The sequence below is a fragment of the Delphinapterus leucas genome, chromosome 15, assembly GCF_059928025.1.
Source record: "Delphinapterus leucas isolate spDelLeu-1000000601 "Yukka" chromosome 15, BTC_Dleu_Yukka2, whole genome shotgun sequence".
Classification (NCBI taxonomy): domain Eukaryota; kingdom Metazoa; phylum Chordata; class Mammalia; order Artiodactyla; family Monodontidae; genus Delphinapterus; species Delphinapterus leucas.
This window is the reverse complement of record NC_143143.1, coordinates 36,197,319-36,207,540: the sequence shown is the minus strand read 5'-3', so window position 1 is coordinate 36,207,540 and position 10,222 is coordinate 36,197,319. Positions and strand designations below refer to the sequence as shown.

General features: G+C 60.0%; 1 protein-coding gene across 2 annotated transcripts; it reads left to right on the top strand.

Annotated features, from left to right (window-relative positions):
* The first annotated feature begins 50 nt into the window (after window positions 1-50).
* On the top strand, window positions 51-6,960 carry AMDHD2 (amidohydrolase domain containing 2). Of its 2 annotated transcripts, XM_089896350.1 has the most exons (12): window positions 51-281; window positions 374-510; window positions 591-730; window positions 3,998-4,052; window positions 4,228-4,440; window positions 4,524-4,612; window positions 4,692-4,836; window positions 4,911-5,018; window positions 5,184-5,252; window positions 5,439-5,565; window positions 6,255-6,356; window positions 6,732-6,960. In XM_089896350.1, the coding sequence occupies exons 1-12, from the start codon at window positions 199-201 to the stop codon at window positions 6,748-6,750; spliced, it is 1,287 nt and encodes a 428-aa protein (XP_089752476.1). In that variant the 5' UTR covers window positions 51-198; the 3' UTR covers window positions 6,751-6,960. The 2 variants fall into 2 exon arrangements, with proteins under 2 accessions (XP_089752476.1, XP_022450296.1); XM_022594588.2 differs by lacking the exon at window positions 5,439-5,565 and having other exon boundaries at window positions 59-281.
* The last annotated feature ends 3,262 nt before the right edge of the window (window positions 6,961-10,222 follow it).

The following is a 10,222-nucleotide window of genomic DNA, read 5'->3' as shown; positions in this document are numbered from 1 at the left end:
GTGGGTGGCGGGGCCGGGAGGGAGGGGCCGAGGGCCGGGCCACCCGGGAAGACGTCACCGCGTCATTGTGTACTGCGCTGGTCACGTGGGTGCCCGGATCACGTGGGCACGCCTCTGCTGAGGGTCACGTGCGCCCGGCCAAGCTCTAGGCCGGAACTCGGCGCGGAATACGGCGCCTGCCGCTTGGTTGGGCTCAGGATGCGCGGCGGGCAGGGCGCGGCGCGGGCCCCGGTGATCCAGTTCACCAACTGTCGCATCCTGCGGGGCCGGGCGCTGCTCAGGTGGGCGCGGGCCGGGGCCGGGGCCGGGGCCGGGGCTGCCCTGGTGGGCTCCGGGGCCGGTGATGCGAACCTCCGCCCCGCTCTGTGCGCAGGGAGGATCTGTGGGTGCGTGGGGGCCGCATTCTGGACCCGGAGAAGCTGTTCTTTGAGGAGCGGCGCGTGGCTGACGAGCAGAGGGACTGCGGGGGCTGCATCCTAGCGCCCGGCTTCATCGACGTGCAGATCAACGGTGTGGTCCGGAGCCCGCGAGGCGGGGACCCAGAGGAGGAGCTCTGAGCACCGTGTGATCCCTTCTTGTCTGTACTGCAGGTGGGTTTGGCGTTGACTTCTCTCAGGCCACAGAGGACGTGGGTTCGGGAGTCGCCCTGGTGGCCCGGAGGATCCTGCCGCACGGAGTCACCTCCTTCTGTCCCACGTTGGTCACCTCGCCACCGGAGGTTTATTGCAAGGTGAGGTCAGGCTCCCGGCCTCCAGTGAAGGAGGCCCCAGGAACACCCAGCCTCTTAATTTTCAAATCTGATCTCTTTCCCTCACGAACACCCCTTGGCCCTTGAGTCTGGCCTCACCTGCTGGCCTCCCTCCACCTGGACTTGGGGGTCCCCTCCCCTCGGCTTTCTCATGCAGGTGTTCCTCCGCCTGGTGTGTCACTGCGGGTCTGACTGTCCCCATGGGCTTCCGCATTCGCTGCCTCAGCCACCTGCCATACGCCCTCCCCACCCTGCAGTCTGGCCGCCTCCAGGCACCTCCTTGACTAAGGCTGCTGGGGACTCTGTGATTGCCACATCCTTAGTTGATCATGCCCCACCACCGATGTGTGGTATGCGGTGCCAGTGGACAGCTCTCCAGGAAGAAGCTCCATCGCCTGCCCCAGGCTTCCTCTGCTGCTCCCGCATGCACCACCACACTTCTTTCTTATCTGCAAGTCTTGGGATTCAGTTGTCCACGGTCCATTTTTCTTTTAAGTTTTACTTTGTACGCAGGTTCTCCGGTTTTGCTCTTTGCCACGTTATGTTATTTGATCTTGTTTTCTCTGTTTGTATATTGTTCTGTTTCTCTGAATTTCTGAATTGTAGCTGGCACACAACATACGTGTTTGCTCCTTAGTATTTATCCCTTTCTTAAAAGCACTGGTATTCCTTTATTCGAGTACCATGGAGCCCTTGAGTTTGGGGAATTAACACGGTTTCCTTTTAGTCTACGTTTTATGTTCTAGTTTTGTAGTTTTTCTCCAGACCAGGATCCATCCCAGGATCCTGGATTGTGTTGCCTGCTGTGGGGTCCCCTCCTGGGTGTGTGCACGCAGACTCAGAGCCTGGAGCTGGGGGAGGTTGGCTGTGGACCCGGGTTCGGTCCTGGCCCCCTGACCTCGTGTATCGTCTGGGAGACTCGGGACAACGTTATTTGTTTCTGAACCTCAGTTTTTTCAAGCCTTAAGTAAGAATAATAACGGAATGCATCTCTTAGGATTGGGCGCTCAGCACTATGCTTGGTTCATAGTATGCCCTTGGTAAATGTCAGCTATGGACATCTTTCCGGAAATTTCCCCGAGTCTCCCACGACACAGTCAGATGTCAAAAACCAATCTCGTTTTCCTGCTGCAAACTGGCCCCTAGTTCTGTGTTTTCTCTTTCAGTCATCAGGCTGTAATTTCCCTGCCCAGGATCCAGGAACATGCCTACCCTCTTGCCCCCCCTTCTTTCTCCTCCCCTCTCCTGGTCCCCAACAGTGAGGCTTAGTGACTCCTAACCCAGTCTCCCAACTGCTCTCCCAGCCCTGGGTCCTGCCAGAGTGGCCTTTCCTAGGTGTCAGGCTCCGCACAACACTGATGTTTTCCCCAACCTCCTGCAGGGTTGACCAACCCTCCTGAGCATTCCTTCCCCACCTGCATTTCAGCCATTCGAGGCAGCTCCCTCTTCTGCCCCCAAGCTCTCCGCGTGGAAGGCCTCTGCCTCTCTCTCTCCGTCCTGTGTAGCTCCTCTGCTGCGCGCTGCCCATGCCGTGCTGTCACCCGCTGCCCCTGATTTCAAGCAGCACCTTCGAGCATCATGATATGAATTGTGGGGCTTCTTCCATAGGGGAAGGAGTTTTGGGCCAGTAGGGCTTCTGTCTTACGTTTTCTTCCTGTCACTCTTCATAAATGCTTACAGGATGAAAGCCTTGGGAGGCATAGAGTAAACTGATTTATGGTGGAAATCGTGGAGGGCTTTGAATATGAAAACTTTGATACCAGTATCACGTTAGAAATTAGAGAACTGTTCACTTGGATGTCCCCACACACGCCCCTCCCTTCGTTCTGCCCCATCTCCCTTCAGGGACGTTTCACAGTGGGCGGAAACAGATTGCTACTTTGTCAGAAGTTCTTCAGGTCCACTGAGACCACCTGCTCTTTTTCTGGGGTCTCCTCCTCCAGTCTTGCCCTTTCCTACCCTTCCAGGAGGAGGGTCTGAGCGCGTTGTTCTCTGCTTCAGGTCCATTGTCTGCTGAGTCAACATCAGGCACCTCCTCAGGGTGGCAGCCAGGCCCTTTCCTCAGGCCCCACACGCCCTCTACACTTTCACCTTTTCCACTGCTTTCCTGCCTTGAACGTGCCTCATTCCCTTCATCTCCAGACTGGTCTGTCTACTCAGTGCTTTCTAGCATTCCCTTTTAAAACTCTGTTCTAGAAAAATGCAGCCATTATTTCTTTTTTTAATTTTAATTTTTTAACCCTTTAGTGAACTTACGTGTATCACACGGCTTGTTAGGAAAAACAGCAGCCCTTTGTTCCCACCAGTTCCCACCTAGAGGTAATCACTTTCAACTCAGCTGACCCTTGGAATTTGCCCCCGTATCTCTAGAAAATGTGCTAGTACTCCTGCTCAACTTTTTGGTTTAGGGCAGCGTAAATGTTGCTTTCCACCAGGAAAGATAAGAGTTAGCTTTCTGTTAGCCCTTTCAGGCCCATCTCCTGCCCTCAAGCCCCCCATTCTTCCCAGAGAGTCACACAAGTGACTTTGCCTCTGGTGTCCAGATCCGGGCACAGTGTGGCTGCGCCATCGGTGCCTGAGCTCTCCGGCCACCAAGCCCTGCTTCTGCCCCTTGCTCTGCCTGGACTGCGTGCCCTCCTCCTGCGTCAGCCCTGCTTCCTGGGCCTGCAGCTCAGCGAGGCCAGGCTGGTCATCCTGTCTAGGTCCAGACCCTTTGGTGTGCAGCCTGCTGCGTCCTAGCTGCTGTCTGACGGGGCCCTTGAGGACCTTGGTGCCATGTGCCTGCCCCCTGCTTGGGAGCTGTCTCCCCGCCTCTAGGTCCTCTCAGGCAGGGCAGGTTTGCATCCCTGGGCACCTGTCATTTCTTTTTTTTTTTTTTGCGGTACGCGGGCCTCTCACTTTTGCGGCCTCTCCAGTTACTGAGCACAGGCTCCAGACGCGCAGGCTCAGCGGCCATGGCTCACGGGCCCAGCCGCTCGGCAGCATATGGGATCTTCCCGGACTGGGACACGAACCCGTGTTCCCTGCATCGGCAGGCGGACTCTCAACCACTGCGCCACCAGGGAAGCCCACCTGTCATTTCTTGATGTGCTGTGCTTTCCCGTGGTTGGGGCCTTCGACCATCTTCTAACACCTGAGGGAAGGCCAGCAGGGGCTGGGCTCTGAACTCTGAGCTCTGACCTTGACTGGGCTGTGACCTCTGGGTGCTGGGCCGTGGGGGGCAGGGCTTTAACAGCTGGTTCCCCCCAGGTCCTTCCTCAGATCCCCGTGAAGAGTGGTGGTCCCCATGGGGCAGGGGTCCTCGGTGAGTGGCTGACTCCTCTCCCCACCCCTACCCTGGGAGGCTCCTTGGGGACCTGTTGGCAGCCCCTTGCCTTCCAGATGCCCAACTGGGGAGGGAGGGCGGGCAGGCAAGAGGGGCCAGGGTGGGGGCTGCAGGGCAGGGGGCCTGCTGGAACCATCCCCTCCCCTCCCCCCAGGGGTGCACCTGGAGGGCCCATTCATCAGCCACGAGAAGCGGGGTGCACACCCCGAGGCCCACCTGCGTTCCTTTGAGGCCAACGCTTTCCAAGACTTGCTGGCCACCTATGGGGGCCTGGACAACGTCCGCATCGTGACACTGGCCCCCGAGTTGGGCCGCAGCCACGAGGTGATCCGGGCATTGACGGCCCTTGGCATCTGCGTGTCCCTAGGTAAGGGGGTGTGTCATCACCTCGGGGGCCAGCCCACCCGGGGTCCTGGGCTGGGTGCCGAGTCTGAGTCTGGGTCGCCGCAGGGCACTCAGTAGCTGACCTGGGCACTGCGGAGGAAGCCGTGCAGAGCGGGGCCACCTTCATCACCCACCTCTTCAACGCCATGCTGCCTGTGAGTGCCACCCCAGCTCCTGGCGGGAGGGTGCAGGGGTCCTGCTGTTGCTCAGCACCCCCCGCCTGCCCCTGCCCAGTTCCACCACCGTGACCCAGGCATCGTGGGGCTCCTGACCAGTGATCGGCTGCCCCTGGGCCGCCACATCTTCTACGGGATGATTGCTGACGGCATACACACCAACCCTGCCGCCCTGCGCATCGCCCACCGGGCCCACCCCGAGGGTGAGCGGCCATACAGGGTGGGAGCCAGTAGGAAGACCAGGCCGGGCAGCTCCTGAGGCCCCTTCCCCTTGCAGGGCTGGTGCTGGTCACTGATGCTGTCCCTGCCCTGGGCTTGGGCAATGGCCGTCACACGCTGGGGCAGCAGGAGGTGGAGGTGGATGGCCTGACAGCCTATGTGGCAGGTGAGTGACCCCTGTCCCGAAGACTGCCGGAGTGAGGATAGCCTCTCAGCCTCTCTGGTGGGATATAAGAACCTGGGTGTCCCCTGCCGACCCACTGGGCCCTCGGGTGGCCCAATGTGCCTGGTGCCCTTGGCCTCCCCAGAACCTGCCCTTTCTGCTCTCAAGGCACCAACACACTGAGTGGCAGCATAGCCCCAATGGATACCTGCGTCCGGCATTTCCTGCAGGCCACAGGTTAGTGAGGCTGGGGTGCGTGTGCCGCATGTGTGTGTGCGCGCGTGTGTGTGTGTGTGTGTGCTGGGGCAGAGGCTACATCTGGGAGTAGCTGGAGGGAAGAGTGGGGACCACCAGGGCCTGTCTGTGTCTGGTGGGGTCCCCAGGGGATGGGCACTAGGAATGTGGCCAAGGTCCTGCCTGCAGGAGCTCATGGCAGAGGGAGAGGGCTGCGAGCAAGCGGATGGCTGGAACCCACAGTGACAGGCACTGAAGCCACGGCACCCGAGGGCAGAGCCTTGGCCTGGGTCCTGTGGGACTGCAGGATTGGCAGGTGCAGAGCTGTGGAGGGCAGTGGGGTGGGGGCAGCACTCCAGGCTCCAGGGTTGGGCTGCTCGGGGGCCTCTCAATGGGGTTGGCATGTTCTTGGGGAGGTGAGGAGGGTGTGTCTGGCAGAGGCTGTGGTGGGCCAGGCCCTGTGGGGCTCTTGGCAGTGCCTTGGGGCTGGGATGTCATGCAGGGGGCCGGGGGTGGGGGGCACCGTGGTCCAAGGTGCTGTTTGGAGCCGCAGGGAGACGAATTGGGAGGCACAGACAGCTGTTGGCCTGGCTTGGGGGGTGAAGCAGGGGATGGAGAGAATTGGGGTACCCAGCAGTATCTTCAGGTTGGGGGGAGGGGAGGGTCTCGTCACCCTGCTGCGGAGTCCTGGGGTGTGACCTTAGGATTTGGAGCTCTGGGGCTGGGGGGGGAACCCTGCTGGGTACCCTCTTCCTGCCACTCACCCATCCCAGCCCTGCAGGGACCTCACTGACAAAATGCTTTAGACCCAAATGTCTGCAGGCCCCTCCCCTTGGCTTCCAAGAAAAGCACCCCTCCAGAAAGGAGGACCCCAGGCATCATGAGGCCACCCAGAACTCGGTGCTCTGCCGCTGCGCCCCCACCCCCGGCCCTGCCTGCCCTGAAGTCAAATGGCAGAGCCAGCCAGAGGTTGGGGGTAGTCACCCATTTGTGCTCCCTGAGCAGGCTGCAGCGTGGAGTCTGCCCTGGAGGCTGCGTCCCTGCACCCTGCACAGCTGCTGGGCCTGGAGAAGCACAAGGGGACCCTGGACTTTGGGGCCGATGCAGGTCAGCGCCCAATGAGGGGCGGCCTGGGAGTTCCTGGGAGGCCTGGGACAGAGCCAGGGAGGCAGGTGGGCAGGAGGTGGGCTCTTCCCCTCACCTAGGTGGCTTTGCCTGGCCAGTGGCCTCGGTCCGGCCCCCCTTTCCCATCCGGTAGGCCAGGCCTTCTGGCATCTGAGACGGGCCAGGCAAGGGTCTGCGGGAACATTGTTGGCTGTTCTCTGCTGCCCGGAGTCTTGCTTCTGGGGCCTCAGTCTATGATGGGCCGGGATGTCCTGCACAAGTCGTGTGCCGGGCCTTGGTTTCCTGCACCCGGGCCTTGGGGTGGGGACAGTGGCAGCCCTGCCCCTGCCTGCTTCTCACCACCCACCTCTGACCCAGACTTTGTGGTGCTCGATGACTCTCTCCACGTCCGGGCCACTTACATCTCGGGCGAGCTGGTGTGGCAGGCGGAGGAAGCCAGGCAGTGACTGAGGACCGCCGCTGGAGGGGATGCCCAACCCCAGCTGGACACTGTCGGCTGGGCCATCGAGGAACTGGTCTCCAGAGAGTGGTGGGGGCCTCCGCCCGGAGGCGGCTGGCTTGGATAAATGTGCCCCGTCGGGACTCACCTGGTCTCTGAGTTTTTTGCTTCAAAGCGGGGCTTTTGCTGTTTCTGTCTTCACCTTGGTGGCTGTTGGTGGTTGTGGTTGGGGCTGGTGTTTGTGGCTCAGGGTTGGGAGTGGCCGGATTCCAGCTCCACCCTGCCCGTGGGGCTTATGGGGCTCAGTGGGGGCAGCAGGTCCCCTCTCTGTTAGACAGATGTGTCTGAGGCCTGCAGATCCACAGGCAGATGAGCTAGCTGAAAATGAATGGAGGGCGGGAGGGGGAAGCCATGGACTACAGGCTGGAAATCCGGCAGGAAGGGGCTTGAGGAGTGATTGTTCGGCTTCAGCAGTTTGCCTGTGGGGCTGAGCTAAAGGGTAGGTGCACCTTGGAATGTTTAACAGGAAAGAATGGATCAATGGTCATGGAGACAAGTTAGGGAACAGGCTGGGAGGAGCCGAAGACAGGAGGGGCCTTGGGTGGGCACTGCAAAGGGTTTGGGAGGCTGGTGTGTGTGGGTGTCCTGTGGGTAGTTCTCTGCACCCCTGAGTTGGGTGGGCCAAGTGGAGGCCCAAGGCCACAGCGCTGGACCTGGACATGGCACCGGGCACTCCTCTCCAACCTTCAAGAGGAATCTGCACTGGCCTTGGGGCCCCTGGGCTGACCCCGGTCAACTTGCCCAACCAGAGTTTCCACTGCCTTGAGCCCTCAGGATAATTGAGGCTCCATTTCTTTTGGCTTCTTTTCTGAACAGCTCTACTTCCTGACCCAGCTCCTGAGTGGGTAAAATGATCCGCTTGTACCCTGGTGTTTACACAGCTGTGGGTGACCCTGCCTGGTGCTGGTAGGCAGCTTGGGGGTCCTCGGTGTGTATCCTGCACCCTGCCACTGTGTTTGTCCATTAGTGTCATCCTGCAGCCTCCGGTGTCCTCGGCCTTGGCAACAGTCCCCCCACATTGGGAGCACAGGCTCTTGGGCTCCCTGGGTAGGACAGCTTTTTTTTTTAATCTCTGCATTTTAATTAATTTTACTTATTTTATTTTTGGCTGCACTGGGTCTTTGTTGCTGCACGCAGGCTTTTCTCTAGTTGCGGCGAGTGGGGGTTACTCTTCTTTGCGGTGCGTGGGCTTCTCACTGCGGTGGCTTCTGTTGCAGAGCACGGGCTCTAGGCACACAGGCTCAGTAGTTGTGGCTCTCAGGGTCTAGAGCGCAGGCTCAGTAGTTGTGGCGCACGGGCTTAGTTGCTCCACAGCATGTGGGATCTTCCTGGACTAGGGCTCGAACCCGTGTCCCCTGCATTGGCAGGCAGATTCTTAACCACTGCGCCACCAGGGAAGCCCAGTAGGACAGCTTTGAGGCAAGGAGAGTGGGCTGTAGGGGGCCTTGCTGGCTCTGAGGACAGCCACGACACAGGCGTTGGTGAGCCCCAGGTCTGGGGTTGTTGTCTTGACTTCCGCCCATTTGGGTCCCACGGTGGGCACCCCTCTCTCCCTTTCACACAGGAGCAGCCCTTGGTGCAGGAGGTCATGGGGCACCATTGTACGTGGCCGGGCCACTGCCCCTCCTGCCTCTGCCTCAGAGCCACTAAAGGAAGTGTCTCCAGGCCCAAGGTGACAAAAACGGTTGCGGGTCCCAGCTGTGTTTGATGGTGAATAGGCTGGGAAGAACAACCACGTGATGCAGGCCTGAGGGATGGCCTGGGGTGGGGGCCACCTGCAGGAGCCCAATAGGGAGGAGCCTTTACAGTACCCATCAGTGCCAGGCCTCCTAGTGCTCTAGCGTGTACTAGTACTCCTTCCTTCTGTCCACAATCCAAAGGGGGTTCCTGTTTGTCATCCTTATTTCTCAGCTGGGGAAACGGGGGCACCAAGTCCCAGAGCTGGTGAGCACTGGGGTGGGGATGTGGCCTGGCCTGCCCAGCTGCCGGGCCTCTGTTAACCCTGCTACCATGCTGCCTCTCTGGGTGGAGAATCACAGAGGGGCTAGTTGAGATGGTGGTCAGCAAGAGTGACACCAGGGAGAGTGGGAGCGAATGCTGGGCTGGAAGCGAAGGGAACTGCCCCACAAAGGCCCAGTGCACAGGCTTAGTGTGTTGATGGAACACAGATGGATGCTAGGGCTGGAGGAGGAGGTGACCTGGGGGCTTTAGTGGAACCACAGCATGGGGAGCTGGGCCTTGCAGTTGGCCTGGGAGTTTGGATTTTATTTGGGGTGTGGGGGCAGCCACTGGAGTTCGTTTTGTCAAATATATGTAACATTCACCATTTTAACCACTTTTAAGTGCAAAGATCAGTGGCATTAAGTACATTCACATTGTTGTGCAACCATCCCCATCATCATCTCCAGATCTCCCCAAAGGAGAACTGCACCAAGGACACTCCCACTCCCACCCCACCTCCCCCAGCCCTGCACCCACCTCGCTCGCTTTGGTTCTGAGTTTTGAGTCTGCTGGGTTTTATTTTTTTATTTTTTTTGTGGTACGCGGGCCTCTCACTGCTGTGGTCTCTCCCGTTGCGGAGCACAGGCTCCGGACACGCAGGCCCAGCGACCATGGCTCATGGGCCCAGCCGCTCCGCGGCATGTGGGATCTTCCCGGACCGGGGCACGAACCCATGTCCATCAGCAGGCGGACTCTCAACCACTGCGCCACCAGGGAAGCCCGAGGCTGCTGGGTTTTAAACACAAGGATGCCCTGGCATTTTAAGTGCTTCTTCTGGTTGCTGGGGGTGTGGGGGTAACAAGGAGACCCTGAGGGACTGGTTGTCGGGTGGCAGTGGGGCCAGAGACAAAGTACGGGGACAGGCTTGCTCTGGTGTGGGTGTGGACTAAGGGGGCGGGGGAGGTGACACCAGGTGTGTGCCTGAGTCACTGGTGGGTGCGGGCGACTTTCACTATTTGGAGAAGCTGAAGTGGGATCCGGGGAGGTGACCTGGGGGCTCCCAGCTTCTCTTTCGTGGCTTGTTTGGGTGTGGGTGGGAGGACTCAAGGGCCCAGCGTCGGTAAGAGAGGCTCTGCAGGGAGGTGCTCGGCCCACGCGGCCGCCGCGTCGCGACTCCCCTGGGTGGGGGCGGGGGACACCTGGCTGCCGAGCCTGGGTGCTGCGAGGCTTCCACTGGACGCTTCTGGACTGTAACGAGCGCCTGCGGTTCGAGTTGGAGTCTCATCGCTGAGGGGTCCCTCCCGAAGTCTCGGGCTTGTCATCGGGATGACGGGCCTCCTAGGCCCCGAGCTCACCGGGCACCGTGGTGGGCCATTAATGCGCTCGGGGTCGCACGCTGATTCGTGCA